Source organism: Martes martes (assembly GCF_963455335.1).
Source record: "Martes martes genome assembly, chromosome: 15".
Lineage (NCBI taxonomy): Eukaryota > Metazoa > Chordata > Mammalia > Carnivora > Mustelidae > Martes > Martes martes.
In genome coordinates, this window is record NC_137903.1 from 55,955,685 (window position 1) to 55,976,755 (window position 21,071).

General features: G+C 54.1%; 1 protein-coding gene across 1 annotated transcript; it reads right to left on the reverse strand.

Annotated features, from left to right (window-relative positions):
• Window positions 1-15,917: 15,917 nt before the first annotated feature.
• Window positions 15,918-20,973, reverse strand: LOC308356093 (cyclic AMP-dependent transcription factor ATF-3-like; the record flags this gene model as incomplete). Its single annotated transcript, XM_080824787.1, has 3 exons — window positions 15,918-16,115; window positions 17,547-17,654; window positions 20,734-20,973. The coding sequence occupies 3 exons, from the start codon at window positions 20,971-20,973 to the stop codon at window positions 15,918-15,920; spliced, it is 546 nt and encodes a 181-aa protein (XP_080680913.1).
• Window positions 20,974-21,071: the final 98 nt, after the last annotated feature.

Sequence of the window (21,071 nt, forward strand, 5' to 3'; positions counted from 1 at the left end):
GGGGAGAGGTAAGACAGAGCAAGTCTGGGAGAGTAAGCCCTGCGTGGCTAGTTAGAATGGAGAGTGGACGTTTGTTAACTAGGAAGTTGACTAGGTTTGTTAACGAGGAAGGTCAAAGTTAGCAAGTGCCTGGCCAGGCAGATTCCCTGGGGGCCATTCCTTTCCTCTCTGCTAGACAGGGCTTTCTTGTTGGGCCGAGACATTCATCCCTTGGGTCTGCCCAGGGATGGTCTGAGGGGTCACAGCCTGAAAGGGCCAATGACAGAGTGGTTCCTGGTAAGACAGAGATCAGCAGGTTGGAACCGGAAGGAACGAGCATCCCGCTCTGCCCAGAGGCAGCTATTTCCTCCAGCAGCCAAGACACCTCGGACCTGAAGGAAAGGCTCTGTAGCAGAGAAGTGGAGGGAAAGGGAGGGACCCCCAGGGCCAGGGGCCAGGGTGGCACCTGACATGGCGCCCAGTGTCCTAAGCCAGGGAGTTTCTGGCTGGCCGGCCGGCTGTGGGCTGGCTGCTCACCACAGTGCAGGGGCAGATCGCTTCGAAGGCCACGTGCTCCACAGAGCCAGCCCACGAGGGGGTCAGGAGGGTGGAGACCCCTTGGGATTTCATCCTGGCTCCACTCCTGAAGGCCTTGGGAAGTTATTTGAACTTGTCTCTGCCTCACTTCCTTCATCTGTGAAATGGGAATAATTAGGCCAGCTTTGTGGAGCTGTGGAAATTTTTCGAATAGTGACCACCAGGAGAGGAAGCACTCAGTAGATGCTACTGTCCTCATACGGGGCAGCCCCGACCAAGATGCAAGGAAAAGCCAGCGGAGCCTGGAGGGAAACACGGGGTTGGGGCTGTGAGAGTGTGTGTGTGTGTGGGGGGGGTGGCTCCCAGTCTCTTGGCTCTGTGCCCAGTGTGGCGGCTGCTCGTACACTTTCGGCCCCAGCGGACACAGCCCCAGCAGCAGGCCGTGTGGATGAGGGCCAGGCCCGGGCTCTGGCCATCCACAGGCTGGGAAGTGACACTAGTCACTTCTCTCCCCTCTCTCCAGGAGGAGAGTATGAAGGAAAAGAAATTGCTCCTTTATTAGTTTGGCAAGAAGGCACCTGCGAGCTGGAGGGAGGGACCCCAGTAAGAAGAAAGGCATGGAACCCTGCCTGACTTGTGTGTCCCACTCCCAGCAAAGGGTCTGCTGGTCTGGCCTCTGTGGGTAAGGGGGCACTGAGCATCCTTGGTGGTGTCTCTGTCCTGGGCCTCCTGCCGGTCAGCTCAGAGGACTACTGGAAGGAGGGGAGGGAGGGCCGTAGGGAAGGATGGAATGCCCTGGAAGCACTGTGTGCAGACGCAGGAGTGACTGGTGGGCCCTTTCTTGTCAACAGAGCCCTCCACAGATGCCCTTTCTTCCCGCCTCACACACACAGCCAGCCTCCCGGACACTCCCTCTGGTGCACCCATGTCACGCTCCCAGCATATCCCCCATCTGCACAGCTGCTATCCTGTGGCCAGCAGCACTGAGCTGGCGGAGGACAGAAAGGGCCGAGAGGCTTCTGAATGGGCTTTTCTCCACATCCTGACTACTGAGATCCCAGAGCAATGGGCGAACCCCCCGTGTTTCCTTCAGCCCATGCTCCTCCCTTGAGATCCAGCCCATGATGCCAGGGGACGTCTGGCAGCCGAGCTCTCGGGGACCTCGCCACCTCCCAAGTAGAGTTAGCGGACGAAACAGACTGTAACCTAACAGTGTCTCTGTCTCTCGGGCCTGGCCACAGTCATGTCTTCTTGTCCTAGGTCATGTCAGATTTATCCCTAGCCTGACTTCCATCGTCATCAGCTGAAGTTAAATTCACCATCCCTGGATGCCCAGAGAAGTCCCAGAATGGTTGCTACTTGCTGGATTTCAGCATCACAAAGGAGCCCTTGTGCCTGGGTGCCGTCAGTCGGTTGGAGGGGGCCTGGGTGCCCTGAACCTGACTTGGTCCATCCACAAGACGCCCCGTCCATCTCTGAAGGCTGGGTCCCGGGCCAGGGCTGGGACGGGCCTCTCTGATTCTGCCCCTGGGCCAAGAGGCCGAGATGACATCGTAAAGTTGAAGGAGTAGACGTGAAACAGAAACAAATGGCTTTCGTTCCAGGAAGTCAGAAATGGAAGGAAAACTTGTAGATATGCTTTGAGACCCACTGTGGACTAGGTTTTTGCTGTGCTGGCCAGAACTCTGCAGCTGACCTTGGGAAAGCCCCTCTCCTCTCTAGGCCTCAACTTCCTCATATGTAAAGTCCATCTGGGATTAGTCAAGATCCTTCTGGGTCTGACGTGCTGTGTCGTTCCAGGTGTCCCAGTACTCTCTCTCTTTCCCGGGGGTCCATGAGCCTGAAGGCATGTGGCGAGGGGGATAGGGAGAAGGGGACCAAGAGACGTCCAGTGGGCGTTCTTGGGAGTTCAATTAACTGAACGGGGGAGGACAAGAAAGGGGTAAGAAAAGAAAGTAAAAAGAAGGAAGCACGTGAGAGGGGAGTTGAGGAGAGGGAAAGTAGGAAACCTGGAGGTGGCACAATGACCCCAGGGCTCCTCAGGTAAGTCCCGGCCTGGCTGACTTTGTTAGGCTGGGGGGTGAGGGAGGGGCGAGTCTCGTTCTCCAAAGAAGGCCACAAAACCATCGCCGCCCCCACGTCCTTTTGCAGTGCGGTCTTGTCATTGCCCTGTGAAGAAGGAAAAGTTCAGTTTCTCTCCCTTAAAACCCGGGTTGCCCTTCTGACGCCCTCGTAACCAGCAGAACGTGGTAGCACTTCCGTTGGGCGCCTTCTGAGGCTCAGGGAGAAGCAGCTTCCGCTTGGCTATCTTGAGAGATTTGCTCTGAGGGAAGCCAGTCTGCCTCCCCGTGACCAGCATGAGGAAGGCCGCGTGTAGGCGTTCCCGTGGAGAATCCCACCTCGTAGCCGTCTCCCCCAAGGCACCAGACACGGGAGTGAAGAGTTCTTTGACTCTCCGGCCCGGATGACTGGTTCACCTCACTTGATGCCATGAGGAGCAGAAGAAACCGCTCCCAGTGGAGCCCTGCCCAAATTCTTGCTGTCGACGTATCGACGCGGTATCATTTTTTAGGTCACAAAGTTTTGGGGGAGTTTGTTATAGAGCGAAAGGATGGTAGGAGAGAGAGGCTTATCAAAAGATAAGCTTCCTTAAAACGAGAAACCCTTAAACACGTATGAACAAGACTTTTAAGAGCTCAGAGATGTGTGAGGTTTCAAAAGTCATTGGGAAGCCAAGTTCTAACTTTGCCTACCCAGGACGTTACCACAGAGTTACCATTTTCTATAGGTCACCATATTATGTTTTTAAAAAGTATATTTTTATGGGAAAGGGAGAAAAGGCACCCATCCCAGCAGATCGGTTAGAAGGGACGAGGTGAGCAGCAGCGCACGTTGGCGAGGATGTGGAAACAGCAGAGCACCCACGCATTCCTGGTGGGAGCGCGTAATGGCATAGTCACTGTGGAATGAGCATCTAGGACTGAACCTATGTGTCTATTCGATTCCATTTCTAAGTATATGTCTGAAGGAAATGTATGTATATTTTTACCCAAAGATCTGCGTATCCACGTTCATAGCAGCACTATTCTTATTCGCCCCAAACTGGAAGTAACTCGAACACCCACCAATGGCTGAATGAATCAATAAATTGTCGTCTATGTCTGTAATGAAATAGAGCTGGGAGAAGGAATAACGGCCACAAAAATCATGGACAAATCCCATGACTATGATGTTGAGGGAAAGAAAACAGAGTCAAAGAATACATACAATGTGATTCCATTTACCTAAAGTGGAAAAAGAAGCAAAATGAGTCTCCGATGTCAGAGGTTAGGATAGTGGTTCCCCGGGTGGTAGAGAACACGAGGGGTGCTTCCGGTATGTATGTTATATCCCAAACTCAAATGTTAAAAACAGGAGGAAGGGCATGCTCTCGAAGCAAAGGATAGTTCTTTAAATAACCAATTTAACTTTCTAAAAGGTTTTGTGAGAAACTTTTAAATTAATTAATTTAATGAATTGAAATGAATTGATTTAACTTAATTATGAAAATCTTTACATTTAATTCATTTTTAAAATTAAATTAAATCCAATAAAAAGGAGACTTTTAACTTCTCCTTCTTTAATCTCACGTAAATTGCGTACGGCAAGGTGCTGGGGCTATGACTATGTCTGCGGGAGAAAGAAACAGGGGTGATGTGGTCAGCAGCAACCGAAACTGGGGGAAAGAGGCCAGCCCCCCAAGGAAGGTGCTTCTCGGAGGCTCCTTGCTGCCAACCGTATTGTGTGCACGCAAGCGCATGGCTAGAAAGATCTCTTCCAAACTTCTGCAGGTCACGGCACATGTAGAAAACGGCAACACTGGAATGGCATACTGGGGTATCACATGGGGCTCCTGGCAGCCAAAGCCAACTGGCTGGGTCTTCCGGGTGCCCTCAAGAGGAGTGGTATCATTTCCTCGGCACACTTGTGGGAAAACACCCACTTAGAGAGCGTGGGAAAACATGAACCTCCATAACACATTTTAAGTTCTCCTGCTCTTCTGCTCCAGGAAAACCCAGCTCTAGGTGCCCTTCATTTCTGGATTACAGGTCCCATTTGCAGGAACGAAGATCCTGGGGTCCAGGGGTTTAGGTAGCATTCCTGGCCTCTCCTTTATGCCGTGGTCTCACTTCCGCTTCCAGCCTCATTTCCCAACACACCCTCACCCCCTTCCCACTACCCTCCCCCACCCTACCCCCTAAACACATGATATCCTGGGCGTGCTGTTCTTGTCTGTCATCTAGAAACATCGCCCAAGACCCCAAGCTCCCAGCGCCTCCTCTTTCTCCATCATCTCTCTGCTCAGACCTTCCCTTCTCTGTGATGCCTCTTTCTATACACTCCCCAAGGCCACCACCGCACTTTGATTTGCGTTACTGGTATGGGTGTGCATACATGAATTATCTTGCCCATAGCAGGTGCTCAACAATGGTTTCTCGAATGACTTCTAGGCCGCAGAGAGACCGTGACACTAATTCCACGCTACCCCTATTCTGGACGGTCACTCATTATCCCCTTGAGTTGGAACCCCCACGTTCCTGGGGTACCCGTCTTGTGGCCACTCCACACTCTGCCATTCCCCTGCCCTGGAAGCCGTGCAGCCCGGATGAGAGACATTACGCACTCCCCGCCGCGCCCCCCACCCCCCAGCTCCCAAGTCTGGGATTGGCATTAGGCTAATTGTGGTGTGACAAAGGGAAGGGGTGACTGCCCCTTAGCCTCAGTCCTGGCTCCCATCATTCAAGCAATAGCCCGTAGTACCAGGATGTGGCCACAAGGGGCTCTACTGGGCGACTCTTACCTGTACAGTGGAGGAGGGTTTGTGTGAATCCATCTCCCCGAGATACACGAGGAACAGCTCCAGGAGCTCTCGTCTTCTGTCCAGTTCCCTTTGGCTGCCTTACACTGATGTTTTACCCCTTAGCCACCTAGATGCAGTTTTATATCTTAAGACATTCCTCCTTGCTTCCAGGAGCCTCTCTTCTTGCTATCCCCTGGACACCAACAGTCACCGCGGGGAAGGGCACTTCCCCTGTGGTCTGTTCTGCCTCCTTTAGATGAGTGCTGAACCTAGGCCATGAGCTCCCCGTCCGTCCAGGATGTGGGATGGAGAATCGTCCTGTGCCGTCTTTTCAACACCTCCTGACTCTGCCCCCTTCTGTTTCCCCAATGCCACCCAGGATTAGGTTTCTTCATCTCTGGCCAGGATTAATACAATCCTGGCTTCCTGGAGGATCGCCCGTCTCCAGACAGCCCCCTGGCCGCCAGCTGTCCACCCTGGCTTTCAATGGCTCCCCAAGGCCCAGACATTCACACAGCACCCCAGGTGCCCGAAGATCCAGCTGCCCGATTCTCCAGCCTCCCATCCCTCTTCTCCCCTGGGGCGCCAACCAGCAGTACTGAAATGCCTGTAATTGCTCAACACATGTGCTATTTCAAGGTTTTGTACTTTGCGCACATTCTTTTCTGGGACCGGCACCTCTCCATGCTGTGCCCTAGCTCCCCATACTTCCTCCGCCTGGCAGAGCCCTAGTCACCCTTAAAGCTGCTGATTCCTCTGTGAACCCTTCCCCGACCTCAGACTCCTTCCCACGCCCAGGAACCCCTCCTCGGAATGGATCCTGTGCCCTGAACACACGCCTCTCCTTGTATCTGCCATCTAGAGTTGGGATGAGTACTCAAGCCCGTCCTGTTTTCCCCATAGACGCCACAGCTCCCTGCGGGAGGCCGAGCGAGCACTCAGTCGGTGATCCATGGAAGGTGTTGCCTCACCCCTCTCTGAACCATCACCTCCACCTTGAGCAAGTCCTTTAAATGCTCTGAACTCCCCTTTGCTGATCTGCCAAGCGCAGACCTGGGAGAATCAGAAGAACTTTAAATCATTGTAAAGAACTTTAACGGGCTAAGTGCTGTTCAGCAGCCAAATGCTATGCAGACGTCTTTATTCCAGACTCGCGTTTACCTGCACCTGCCTGTGTGGAAATCGGAGGGTCAAAGGAATGGGATGGGGTCTTTTTGTGACGTCGCTGCCTTGAGTCCGGGGACGAGCTGGTTACGAGTCAACTCTTAATTCTGTCTCCCCGCAGCAACGAGTCTTCTCGGAAGCTCTGGGTTAATGATTCTGAGGTTGTTTTCCTCGCAGGGCCAAACCGTATCTAATCTTTGGCGTGTTCTATTCTTTAAGAATCACTTGACTCACTCCAATAATTCTCCATTCTGGGGTTGTGAGCCTTGTTTGGCCCGAGGAAACGGTGACTGTGTGGGTATCCCTGGCGCCTTTCCTTCCTCATCCGCGCCCCCACCCCATGGCCGCCACCACCCTTCCCTTTACAAAGAGAAGAGACTCCTCTCCTCCCCCACTGAAGGGCCAAGCACATATGCTGGGACCTAACAAATAATCTCCCTCCCGTGAAGTTTAAGGATTTGTGTTCTGAACTCCGAAGGGGAGACTTGGTAAGGAGAAACCCCTTTCAATTGTTTCTCCGTACCAAAGTTTAAATTGGTGGCGGTGGGAGAAACGGATTGTAGGGAGATTGCCGCCTGGTCCCTGGAATCCCAGGCTGTTTATGGCTGCAGTGCAGGTCACACAGAGGCTGGAGATAGAAGTCTGGGAGCCAGACACCGCTCAAGGGTGGTCTGGGCACTCTTGAGATAAGACCAGCTGACGGCTGTGAACTCACTGAAATTCAAAAACCAGCTCACAGTGGCTCACTACCAGGAGTCCCCCAGCTCCCATGCCTCCCTCCCCTTAATCTAGTACATTTGGTGCAGAGTTTTGGAACACAGTGGTGGAAATGCTTTGCCTAAAGGAGTGGGTCACTGTTCTGCAAAGGTCCCACCCTGCCATAGGAACTAGTTCACTTTGTTGCGCCTCGGTGCTCCTGTCTGTAAAATAGAGATTACATTTACCGTAGGTAAATTATTCCAAGAACCCAGAACCCAATTTAAAGAGACCAGACCTTGCAGACATAAGACACACACTTTTGGGCGTACAGAAGAGTGAAAACGTAAGGGAAGGCATTGGTATGTCTGGAGCAGTAATTTCATCATAACTGCCCCGGCATTTCTCGGACCGTTCAGGCTGCAGAGGTCTGATTGCCGAACAGAACGTTTCCAACAGCACTGAAAGCCCGGTCTTCGCCTCATGATCCGGTCTTGTTTGATCACACTGTCCTGAATTTTGTGTGTGCTGGTCCCTTGTTTTTGTCCCACATGTACTTTTAAGATTTTAGTTTTAATTTAACTTATTTACCACATGCACTTCCGATCTTGTTTTTGAACTAGTCTATAGATGGGATAGGTGACAGCCACAGAATAGGTTTTTATCGTAGGCCGGGGTATGCCGCTGCGCCCTGTTGCCTGTTTTATCTCTTTCACATCCGACTCTATTGTCAGTTGTGTTGATGGGAATTTGGGCCGCTTGCGGTGTTTTGCTACTTTTTGCTATAAACGTTCTCACTGCCTTAGCAAGTTCTTTCCTTGGTATATACCCGGTGTATAGACGGGGTTCCCGGGCTAGCTGAGAATATTGCCAGCAGAGGCTGCTGCTCCCCTCTTCCCTCCACTGAATAGCCTGCAGAGATGGGGAGTCCCCCCGTTCGTTCTTTGTCCCTGTTCTTTGTCTATGGACCTTCAGGGGTTAGGAACATTGATTAAACTAGAGAAATGGGGGAGGTGGAGCTTTCCGGGCCATAGTTTGACTTTCAGCTGTGGCCCAGAGAAACAAGCCAGACGGGCCTTGAGGCAGGATGCTTTGGCTCTGAGCACGGGTGTGAGGTGTGGGCGGTCCTCGACCGGACCCTTGGGTCTCAGGTGGCAGCCCCGCTCTGAGGTCACTACTGGGCTGCAGGACCTAGAAATTCAAACAGAATGCAGCATGCCATTCTCAGATTGCAATCTTTTATTTCAACTGCAGTTGAAATAAAAAATTACAATTAGCTGGTCGAGACCGTTGGACGAGTCGGAAGTAAATCAGGGGTGTTTGCGGCACCTGCCAAGTCCACGTTCAGGCTCCTGGGGGACATGTTGGCAGTGCCCGCAATGGCGAGGTTGGCTCTGCCTCCTCCTGGATGCTTGCTGGCTGCCCCGACCCCCCGGGGTCCCAGACCTGGGGACCGCCCCGCTCAAAGCGCCTGCTGTGGTGCCTGCTGCGACCCCCGCTGCGAACTCTGCTGCTGTCCCAGCGGGGGCACTGCCGCGGCCGGCGGCCACCGCCTCGGTCGTGGCCCCTGCTGCCGACTCCCTGTAGAGCCCGGCAGCCCTCGTGTTTGCGGCACCTACAGTGGGCATGCTGGTGGGTTTGTGACACTGTGAGGTCACTACTGGGCTGCAGGACCTAGAAATTCAAACAGAAGGCAGCATGCCATTCTCAGAGTGTAATTTTTTATTTAAAAAAAAAAAAATAGTGAGGAACGTAGAGTGGGGTCTCCGGGGATACGTCCCCAGCTGCCGAAATCTCTGGGTCCGACTAATGGGCTTCGAAGTTCACTGTCTGCACGACCGCAGACGTCCCATTCCCGCTCTCTCCAAGCCATGGCTGCTCGCCGCCGCCTCGGCGATGGCCTCCACACCGCTCCTGTCCGCCGTCTTCTTCCCCAAACTGTCCGCGACTCTGCCGCGTGGGGAGGCCGCGCTTCAGGCAGCGAGGCTGGGTCTCCGGTGCTTCAGGAACCCGCGCACCCCGAGCCCCTTGGTGCCGGCGCCCGAGCTGCCGGCCGAGAGGCTCCGCCCCGACTTGTGGGCGGTCCCGGACTCCTTGGCGATGGGGGCGTGGCTGGTGTCTTGGTCGGGGGCGCGCCTGCCGCGCGCGGGGCTGCTGCGGCCCTAGTCCTTCTCGCCCTCCCGCGGGGCTCTGTGGCCGCCTAAGGAGCGGCTGGAGGCCATCGGGGCGATCTTGTTCCCCGCGGCCCTGCGGTGGCGGGAACTGCGGGGGGCTCGCTCCTTCTCCCTCCGCTCCCTCCGCTCCCTCCGCTCCCTCAGGTCCTTGCGGGGCGGCCTTCCCGCCGGCTCCCCACTGCCCGCCGAGCTGGGCGCCTCCGACAGGAGCTGGCCTTCCGCCCCGTCCGGAGCGGCTTCTCCCGCAGGCTTGCCCGCAGCTCCGGTCCCGGCGAACGCCAGGCATATGCGGGCCTCCCCGGCTGCCAGCTCTGTCTCTGTCCCTGCCGGGGGCACTGCCACGGTCTCCTCCCCTCCAGCAAAAGCTGCAGAGGTGGCCCCGGCCACCTCCGAGCCCACGTCCAGGCTCCTTACACTGACCTCGTCACTGACCTGATCCCCGCTTTCTTCGACCTCTGCCCCTGCTGGGTTCCCCCAGTCCTCTTCGTCCAACAGGGGCGCGCCCAGCATGTCCTCCGCTGGAACGGCGTAGGTCCTGCTGTAACTGTCCAGGGGCGGCCGCAGGAGGTAAATGAGCTTTTCCCAGTAGGGGAAGAGGTCTTCCCGTGCATCCAGAGGGGGGCTCAGCTGCAGGTAGTAGGAGCGGCCGGTGGCCAGCTTGAGGCGCAGCTGTTGTTTCTCACGGTCGTGCACGGAGATCCGCACAAGCTTCAAGGGCAGGAGCCTGGTGAGCTCCAGGGTCCTCGAAGCCTTGCGGCCTTTTCCCTTGGTGGCCTGGCCCCGGCGGGAGTCCTCTTCACAGCCGGTGTCCGGGCGGGCCAGCAGCATGACATCTGGCAGCGGGAGGGTGGGGCTGGTGGATGCCACGGCCACCGTCACCGTTCTGACTCGGTTGTGCACGTCCACGACTTCCCCCCTTTTGCTGATCTGGATAAAGTCACTTTCAAAAATTGGTGCATGCTGGAAGATGTCATATTCCCCCTTGCGCAGTTGTCGCTGGAGTTTCCCCATGGCGGTGTTGAACATGCTCACCCCGGAGGCGCTGTGGGCTGTGTGATACGGTGGCAGAGACTCCATGTTGGTGACTTCTCTGTATCCCAAACAGCCGGCCCAGCAAGGGGTGAGGGTTGGTCTGGGGGCTGGTCCCTGGAGCTTCTCCTCCTCGGCCTCCTTGGGTTGGCAGAGCGTGCAGCCCTGCTCCTGCGACACTCGGCTGGCTCTGTGGCAGGGGTCCCAAACCCACCCAAACACACCCACAGGCCACAGGCCACAGGCCACAGGCTCCCCCTTTGGGTCAGAACCTCCCAGAGACAGGGGTCAGGGTGGGGGGCTCTGAGGGTGACCAAGGAGATGCTGGTGGGTGCCTGGACCTCGGATGAAGTTCTGCAAGAGTATGGAGATGGATGGTGGCTCCTCCACCTCACCTCTGTCCCTCGCTTTTTAACAGCTCTGATAGGCCAGGAACTGCAGTCCTGGTGAGAGACTAACCACTGTCTCAGCCTACACCCCCCGCGCAGCCCTATTTATACTCTGCCGCCCTTTGTGACCTGTCGCTGTCACGTACCCCTTTGTTGTCATCTCCCAGACGCCCCCTCAGGGCAGGGCCATCATCTTCCCCCCAAAATGCCCCATTGCCCCCACAGAGGACAGGCCCACCCTGCCAGGGACCCAGGCGGGTATCCAAATACAAATGTCTTCAAATGGAACAATTTGGTGTGGGGAAGTTTTTTTTCCCTCCCCCAAATTCAGGAGATTCAGCAGCTGGACAAAATCTATAGGAATGACTCGAAGACGATGGGATAGTATCGTCTGAAGCATCAGAGCCCTCGGTTTCACTTTCTCCAGGAACCCAGAACTGGCAGTCTTGATCCTTAACCTGTTCCTTCCTAAGACTGCAGTAGACACGGCTGCTAACAGCCATTAACAGCCGTTAACGATGACATTGAAAACGGCCTCCCCTAGGCACCAGGCCGTGTTCTCCACATACGACCACGAGAACCCATCAGGTTTGGGACTGCTCCTACTGCCCCGTTTTCCGAAGAGAGCGAGGGGACAGCATCAGCCTAACTTCACAGAACTCATGGTCGTAGAGGCCATGTTTCCGGGCAGGTCTACCGGATTCTAAAGCCTTGTTTGGAACCACCATAGTACTTCGCTCCACAAAGCTCGGGCCAGCCCCAGGTTTTAAACCAGACTGATTTAAGACCTTTCTGAGGCCCTGTCGGAAGTTGCGTGACTCCCTGTGTGTATACGTGTTATGGAGAGAACCTAAGACACTACTTCAGACGGCGGCTGGGCTGAACTGGGGAATTAAATTCTACAGGGGGGCATCTCGGTTCCTCCCCTCGCTTATGCTTCCACAAGCAGCCCATCTGTGGAAACCTGGTTATGCTCTCGCAAGACCCCCCCACCCAGGTTTCGGTCCCTTCTCCTCCAGTGAAATGAAGCGGGGGTGGGGGTGGGGAGTGCTGAGATGTCATCTGCCATTCCAAGAGCTTGCCACGCAGCCTCCTGGGGCGACAGGAGTGCTTTGGAAGCAGCAACACCTGTGGGGAGCAAGTACCCTTGTGCTTCCTGCCTTCCTGCCCCTCCCACACGGCTAGCCACAGAGTATGTGATTTCTAAACTGGCGCTTGAACGTTCTAGACATTTGGGATTCATTCCTTGAAAATAAAGGCCTTTCTGTTAAAACGCACACACGCGTTCATCGACAGGTGAAAGGACAAATAAAAGGTGGTCTATCCATACGGTGGGATGCTATTCAGCTGTAAAAGGAAACGAGGTACTGCCACGTGCTCCAACAGGGATGAATCCTGAAAATAGGATGCTAAGTGCAAGAAGCCAGATGCAAAAAGGCCACATACTGTATGATTTCATTTAGACGAAATGTTCCAGAAGAGGCAAATCCATCGATATATTAGAGGTTGACTGGGGCTGGAGGGAGGGGAGTGTAGGGAGCGACTGCTTCATGAACAGGAACAGGATTTACTTTGTGGGGATGAGAATTCTGGAACTAGATCGTGGGGATGGTCTCACAGCACTGTGAACGGACGGAGTTTCACTCTCTCTAGAATGGGTACGATGGGAAACTTCATGTTGTAGTTTCTCTCTCCCTCACACAATGCCCGTATACATTCCTGCTTGGAACCCTTTAGAAAGGTCAGTGGTGTGACTCAGCTTTCCATTTCCTCATCTGTAAAATGGGGTAAGAGTTGCTGTGAGGATTCAACGAGATAATGCCCGTGAAGTGTTGAGCGTATCGTGGAACTCAATAAATAGTAGCTGTTGTAATCATTCCCCCTCAACTGACCCTTCAAGCGTCGGTGCAGAGTCCTTCCTGAGAGCAGTTTTTGAGAAGACAGACTGAGAAGCTTCTGGGGTTAGAGCTACTATGAGAACACAGAAGGTGCTCAGTGGGCAAACCTGGCTTCTTCTGAGTCCCGGCTTCAGGCAGATCCATGAGAACACAGAGAAACTGAACACAACCAGAGTATGGGATGCAAAGAGACGAAAGGCTTAATACGGGTTTGGGTTTCAAGGGTTTGTTCAAAGCCCATGGGGAGAAAGTGGGATAAAGACGGAAAATAGCATTCTAGCTCTTGGCAGAAAGCGCAAGTTTGAATTCCAGAATCCCCTGGGGCCAGAATCCTTTAGCACTCTCGGTTCCGAAAGAGGTGTCAGGCCAGATGTCAGGGAAAGGCCAGGGGACAAGGATGAGGTCAGGAGAGAGGGTGGACGCTCCACGCCCTGCAGTGTGACGTCACCAGCCCAGCAGGAGGCAGCCGCGTGGAAAGACACTGGCAAACAGGGGGTCTGATTCTGGCGGAGGCCCCCATCCAATGAATTCTCCCAGATCCTCCCAACCTTCCCTCTCCGTCGACAACTTGATGGTAAATACATATTCATTTTCTTTTCTTCAAGTATCAAAACACAAACTTGGCCGCAGAAAATTAAGCTGCTTTTAATGCACTTGGTAAAAGGAGCTTTCAGTTCCACTAACCATATCCAGTGTTATTTTTCGGATCCATTTTTGGGGCCATAGCCACCACCCACTTCCTTCCTCTCCAATTCATTGTCCGTGGCAGCTGAAAAAAAAATGGTCTTGAGTTTTCGAAAGAGCTGATTGGTGGCACCTACACCTACAACCGGAGGGTAAATGCGAGAAATTCCTCCCCACCCCTTAGAGAAACTAGATGATCTCCTGAAAGTGGGGGCAAACAGGCGCTATCACCCACTGGATCTGTAGAGATTGGGAAGTGTCCCCGATGGGCAAGCGAAGCAGCAGAATCAGGACACTGGTGTCGCAGGGGTTAACTTGAACCGTGCAGGAGTTCAGAGGAGCAAGCTTCCCATTCGTGTGCACAGGAGTCTGAACCTGGAATGAAGCTCCTCCCTCTCTGAAGGAAGACGTTAGTGGCAGAGCAGCCCATTTTTATTTCTAGCCTGTTAGGGATACCTCTGTGTGCCGGCAAAGAGCAAGGGCGCCTGGTTCTGTTCCAGCCTTCCTGGAGATTCCAGAAAACTCGGCGGAGTACCTCTCTTTGAATTAGCACACCTATCCCATCTAAATGATTCTCTCCCTGTCTTCCTCCATTCTTTCCTTGTGTTTGAAACACATACAACAATCAGACACGTATTTGGACATAATGGGTGTACTCGAGTGACGACTTTCAGAGATGTCCCACGGCAGAAGGTATGGTGTTGAGCTGAGCAACGGGTCTACGCTTTAGGCGTCTGTACATGCAGAGGAACCCAGTTGTGGTATTTGGCAGTTCAGATTTTATCTCAAAACTCTATGCTAACACCAAACAGTTGGTCGAAGGGATATACTTGGTTGCCACTGTGTTCCGGGGCTTGTCAGTGAGAAACCGGGCATCAGATGTCACATACTGAGGAACAGAATTTAAAGTCAATTATTTCACCCTGGGGCTCCCCAAAGAGCAAAGGATGACTCCCGGGAGAATTTTTTTTTAAGATTTTATTTATTTATTTGACAGACAGAGATCACAATTAGGCAGAGAGGCAGGCAGAGAGAGAGAGAGAGGAGGAAGCAGGCTCCGTGCTAAGCAGAGAGCCCGATGCAGGGCTCGATCCCGATCAGGACCGGAGCCAAAGGCAGAGGCTTTAACCCACTGAGCCACCCAGGCGCCCCTCCTGCGAGAATTTTTAAGCAAAACGCCCCTCTGTCCACAATGGAGGAGTGGGAGGTGGGGAAATGACTCGAGTTCACCCACAAACCCATTGAACAAGAACAGAAACCAGCCCGACACTTAAATTGACCATGTCTTGGTTCCAATATTTATTATATCAACAGGTTAGGAATACTAGGATAAATAAGTAATATTTTCCCTTACAGAAAATTGTAATGTACTATTGAGTGGGATTAAACGCTCTGAGGATTTCACAGAAACATCAGAATTTAAACAGACAGTAGCCAGAGCCCTGTGGCCAGTGTGAATGACCTCTCACAGCTCTCAATGCTCTGGGCCAGATTTCTACAAACATCCTCATGACAAACAATGCCACTAACGTCCAACAATGCTAAAGCCTAGGCATCACCGGCTTCAAACGTGTCTCCACTGAATGTGGTTGGCAACCGCGAGAGAAGGAAAATGGAATATTCGTTGGCTCTTCTGGCCTAGAAACAACTCCTGACCTAAGTCACCGAGTAGAGAGTCCTAGTCCTTTGGAAGTCGGACTTCCTGCTTTCTTCCTGGGACATTAGAGCTGAGTTTGCGACAGAGGACCTGCAGTCAGGCCCGTGAGTTTTGCGTCAATGCCTGGGTGCCGAGGGAAAGGGGGCTTTCTCCAGTGATGTGAAGCTGCCCAGCTCGCCGCAGAAGGCTCTTCTCCCGGGGTGGACGAGCTCTTCTGGCCACCTCAACATTCTGGAAGACACTGCCTTGTGGGGATCGCCCCCCAAACTCTCAGAAACCAGATCTGAGGAAAATCACACCGGTGTTGTGCGCAACAAACATCAGGAGAGCACAATGCCTAGCTTGGACACAGCGCTGCCTTGCACACAGTAATTGCGGTGCCTCATAGCAGGTTTGCTAGAAAGCACATCCCTGACCATTGCACAGCGTTGCTAAACGCCATTCTCACTCCGTGTCCCCTGTGCGTGGCCGTGGCCGTGGCAGCGCAGGACGTGGCCCCACTCCATCCACCCAAGGTCCAGACACTTCTTCAGCATGAGTCCTAATGGTGAGAGTCCTGGTCTTGGTAGAATCCAGGCAGCAGGTGGGCAGGACCCTGACCGGGGCCCCTCTGCAGCATCCAAGAATAGCCAGCACGTCAAGGCCTAAATCCTGGCATTGAGACAAAAAGATGCCCTCGTCCTGGTCCAGTGTCCACTCTGGTGCAGAGAGGAAAGGCCCAGCCGAGTTACCCAGGGCTCTTCCGCCTCGACGGTTCTTCACGGCTTGGGATGCGAGAGGGGCACAGGAAGTCAGATCTCCAATGGCTTCAGGGTTCGGGATGCAGAAGGTTTCAATGAGGACCCCCAGTTGCCCCCATACCACGATGGCTTAGCTTTGCAATGTTCCCTCTTTTATCTGTTGGATAAAAAGGTTTCTCTCATCTTCTGGAGTCCGCCCGTTCTGAGCCCGGACAATGCACGTGGGCCGGTGAAGGTTGAGCATGTATATCAGATGCTGCTTCTCGTTCTTGAGCTCTTCGATCTGGGCCTTCAGTTCGGCGTTCGCACTCTCCAGCTTCTCCGACTCCTGGGGGATAAGCAACAGAAGTGTTGGGGACGGAGCCAAGGTTCCAGTACAGAGAGGCTGGCCTCGGGGCGCTGGAGGTCACCGCCGTCAGGGTTCATCGGGCTGGGAACGGCCCTCAGGGAGGGAGTGCGGTGGGCTCCCCGGGGACAGTGTCGCCACAAAGCTGGGACAGCGGCATCAGGTCTGGAAGAATCCAGATCCTGGGGAAGCCTTTGAACTTGGAGGCTTCTTCAGAGACGCCCTCGAGTTTCCACTCACAGTTGAGTGCGGGTTGTGACTCTCACGGCAACGAACCAATGGCTCAGATAACTCCTTTGTGGCAGTCCAAGGGCCCACGCGCAGCCCTCCTGGACCCGCGAGGGCCCCGAGCGCTGGGAAGAAATGCACACTCGTGGTGCTTACTCTTTCCTGAGCCACTAATGTCAGTGAGAAGTTCATCTCCCCAAAAGAAACGTACAAGGCAGCACACGAAATGTCTCCGTTTTCCCTGCCTCCCTGAAGCCATCACCAGAACCCCTGGGGACCTGCAGACCCCTGGCGGACACTCTGCCCTGGCCTGTCCACACTCGGGGGAGGGGACACAGGCACGGGAAGGACCGTGCCAGGGCCCACCCCACCTGCCCGGAGATGCTCTTCCTGCCTGCGCTTCTCCCTGCAGAAGGGGAGCCGGCAGAGCGCGGCGGGGAGCTCGGACCACGGGATGAGCTGAGAAGGGCGGGAGTTGAGAACACACAAGCACCCAGAAAAAAAAAGAGAGAGTGTAACCACTGCTTGCCGATTAAGGAAATCACTTGTTCGAAGGGATCAATTAAAGGCTTTTCATGCTGAGCCGATGAGAGCTGGCAGCTTCCTTCTCTCGGTAAAACGGGCGAGGGGGGCGTCTGTGGCTGGGCCGACAGATCCCGCAGCCTGGAAGCTGCCGGACGTGTGTGGACGGGCCAGGCCTGCTGGGAATCTGGGCAGCGGACAAGCTGTGGTTTTTAATTCACACACCTGCTTCTTCTACACCCAGAATCCCCTTGGACGTGCTAACAGCTTTGTCCCCCCTCCTGCAGCACCTGGCCTTCTCACTACCAGCTACACATCCTTCTGGGCAGGGGCCTTTCTGACTCCCCTTGTGATGGCAACATGAGGTTGGTGGGGGGCAGGCATGAGCAGGAGGAGGGGGTGAGGCTGGGTCGACTCTCTCTCTCTCTGTTTCTTTCTTAAAGATTTACTTGTTTATTAGAGAGAGAGAGAGAGAGAGAGAGAGAGAGGGGGAGAGGAAGTGGGGGGAGGGGCAGAGAGCGAGAATCCTCAAGCAGGCTCAGCGCACAGCCGGCCCCGGGGCTCGATCCCAGCTGGCCCCGGGGCTCGATCCCAGGACCAACTGCCTGCCGCCACCCCCACCCCCCACCCCCACCCCCCCGCAGCGCTGCAGGGAGGACTCACTTTCTGCAGGCACTCTGTCTTCTCCTCCTTCTTGTTGCGGCACTTGGCAGCTGCAATCTTGTTTCTTTCCCGACGCCTCTTTTTCCTTTCGTCTTCTTCAGGAGCTACCTATAAAATTCAAGAGACCGCACGCTTCATGGGAGGCAGAAAATGCGACCCATCTTAAATACACCGCCTTTCATCGCAGCAAAAACGGTGAACCAGGACAGCCTCCACGCGAGGAGGGCTGAAGAAGTCAAGTCCTAGCCTCCTGCATGAAACCTCTCCACACGTACTCGCAAAGGAAGAATGCAAATCGAAGAACCGCTGGTTAAAATTACATTGACAATACTGGGGCGCCTGGGTGGCCCCGTGGGTTAAAGCCTCTGCCTTCGGCTCAGGTCATGATCTCAGGGTCCTGGGATCCAGCCCCACATCGGGCTCTCTGCTCAGCGGGGAGCCTGCTTCCCCGTTTCTCTCTGCCTGCCTCTCTGTCTACTTGTGATCTTTGTCTGTCAAATAAATAAAATTAAAAAAAAAACAGTATAAAAAATTACATTGACGATACTAGTCAGTTAAAATTCAGCTTATCTAAAAAATACATTTGGGTTCTGACATGAGTGGGATATTCAGATTGAAAACTATCAGTCACAACTGTAATCCCTTGGAGCAGGAACCAGATTCTGTTTCATTTCCTTTCCCCTGGATCTAGGAATGACGTCAGGAACATCGGCTAGCCGGCCACCTTTTCTCTCCTGCCTCTTCTTTGATTTGAGACCCAGGGCACCCCATTCACCTCTGTCTTCACTCAGAGTATGAAAGCACCTCCTTCATGAATTCCAGAGAAGCCCCTCAAGCTCCCGGAAAAGAGGAACCCAAGCACATTCCCCAAACAAAGTGGCATTATCGGCCTGGGGCTTGGTGCCCCCTGTGGGCGGGGACCAGGATCCAACCAGTGACTCAGCCAGCCAAGACCGACCGACCTCTTCCTCTGCGCCCCACCCTGAGGCAGCCGTGGGGGTCCTCAGAGAACAAGACCCTGTCCTGCTTTAGGATCTGGTCCTCTCCGGAGGTTGGCTCTGATCCTGACTGATGGGGAACCCACAAAGTTCAGCTGCGGGGCTTGGCTGAGAAGCTGGAGACCGCCGGGGATGAAGTACTCACGGTGGGCTTGAGTGGGTGATGGTCTAGGCTGCTCACGTCAGACCTTGTTGTGCCGCCTGTCGCTGCCCTGGACGGCAGGAAAGGGCTCCCCAGGGAGCCACACCTCCAATCAGAGAAATCCTGGGGCACCGTAGTCACCTCAGATCCGTCTTATTACTAGTCCTTTGGCTTTGACGACACTGACTTAGCTCGCACGGAGACAGAAGGCCTCACGATTTAGAGAAACAAAGCCCGAGGGGAAAGCAGGGCAAGGGCCAGTTTTATCTTTTACATCCCGGACCCCAGGACCACACAGGCAGACATCTGAGTTTAAACTAAACTGGCTCTGAATCCCAGCTTCACCACTTACCAGCTGTGCGACCTTGGGCAACTTACCATCCTCCTCTGAGCCCCAGTTTCCCTCACTTGTAAAATACGATCAATAATCTTATCAATCTAATGGTGTTGGCAGGAATATATATATAAAAGTCAAATGCTTTGCACAGTGCTTAGCTTATAGTCAGCGCTACGTAAGCCTTAGTTACTATCATATTAACCTCACTGTTCCTCATCAACAACTCAGCAATGGTGGTGCTCTCTACACAACCCTACAGGTGTTTTTGGGTAGGTGAGAGGACTCAGGGTTTTCTCATATGAGGAAGTATTTGAAAGTAGAGCAAATCTCAGAATCGTACACTGTCAGAGACAGAAAAGGCCTTAAAGAACCCTTCGGTTCAATCTCCTGACTGTCCTGACATGGAAACGAGGCACAGAGGGACCAGCAGCAGTGCATTCGGGGAGCCCCGGGAATCGCTAGTTCACGGTCACTAAACCAGCAGGCTACAAAGCTCGGGCGTAAGCCCAGACTTTTGGCTCCCTGTCCTGTGTCCTCTCCGGGATGCACCGCCTCATTCTCCCTTGTCGCCTTCCCAGAGGTGACTGGGACCTGGCGGAACAGGGTCCTGCTGCCCAAACACACGCATGCCCATCGGTTTCACAGGTGAGAATTATAGCAAACAAGGGGACCCGAATTTTCAACGATTTAGTTGGTGCATTCGCTTCCCAGCAGAAGAACCTACTTGTCACACTGAGCTAAAATCAGAAGGTCACACAGTAAACACAGTCAGCGGATGAGCTGGGTGGCTTTAAGGGGTACGGCCACGGAGCAGGAGATATTCTGTCACTGGCTGTCCTCTGCACTGGACATCTGCTTCTTCCTCTGAAGAACTCTCCAAATACCCTTGCAAAATGCTTTTCTTTCTTCTATGGGGAGCCTACTACTTCCCATTACATCCCGTCATCTCAAGGTATTTAGAGAATTTTTAAAAATTCCGTGTGTGTCCCATGGCCCACCTTGCACTGTCCAGTAGCAGACAAGGCGATGATGACATCCTGACATTAACGGAGCACAGGCGATGCCTCTAACGATGGCTTACGGATGCAGCGTCATGGGGAGCCCCGCGGCCAGTCACTGAGTGCTGACCATCAGCGAGACCCCCAGCAAACGCCATGTCGTTGAAGCCTTAGCTCAATCCTATGCCGGAGTCACTATTACCACCAGACCTTTTATAGAATCATAAAGATTCTACAAAACCTCCTATGAGAAAACCCAGAACCAACTTCCTTTTAAACTCAGTTCTTTCTTGGCCAGTTCTGCTACCCCTTGACCAAAGACAGTGGCCATGGCAGATGAGTAAGCCTGATACACTCCCGTCTTTTATCCACGAGGGAAAGGCCCACAAAGTAGCCCACAAAGACCTCCCCTCTGAGGTCCTCGAGCCACCGCCGCACGGCCAGCAACCAGCTCTCCGGGTGTCTGACGGAAGAGCGCCCGACGGGGAAGCGTGCAAGTGTTGGAGACAGGGGTGCGCTCGGAGCGGAAGCTGTCACCGGGGCTGTGAGCACGGCTGGCTGGTCCTGGCTCCCCAGGCTGGCTGCTGGGGTCCTCGCCGTGATGAACACCGTCACCACACTCTGAGCAGCCCCCTGCCTGGAGCACGCCCGGCCTGGGGGGGTGTACGGTGGAAAAGCGTGGAAAGACCTGGAGAGAATGCGGGGAGCCCACCTCGGTTTTCGTGACGGCCATCTCGAGGGGTCTGCCTCTGACCGTGACCGACTCCAGCGCAGAGGACATCCGGTGACAGAGGTGCTTGTTCTGGATGGCGAATCTCAGCTCTTCCTTGACAAAGGGTGTCAGGTTAGCAAAATCCTCGAACACCAGTGACCCAGGAGGGGACAGGCAGGGGACGATGGCAGACGCGCTGACTTCCGAGGCAGAGACCTGGCCTGGGTGTTGAAGCATCATTTTGCTGAAAGAAATATGGAGACCCAAACTACTTCAGGGATTTGGGGCGCGGGATCAAGTCTCCCCACATCCGCGGCCGGCAACACCGGAGCCGCACT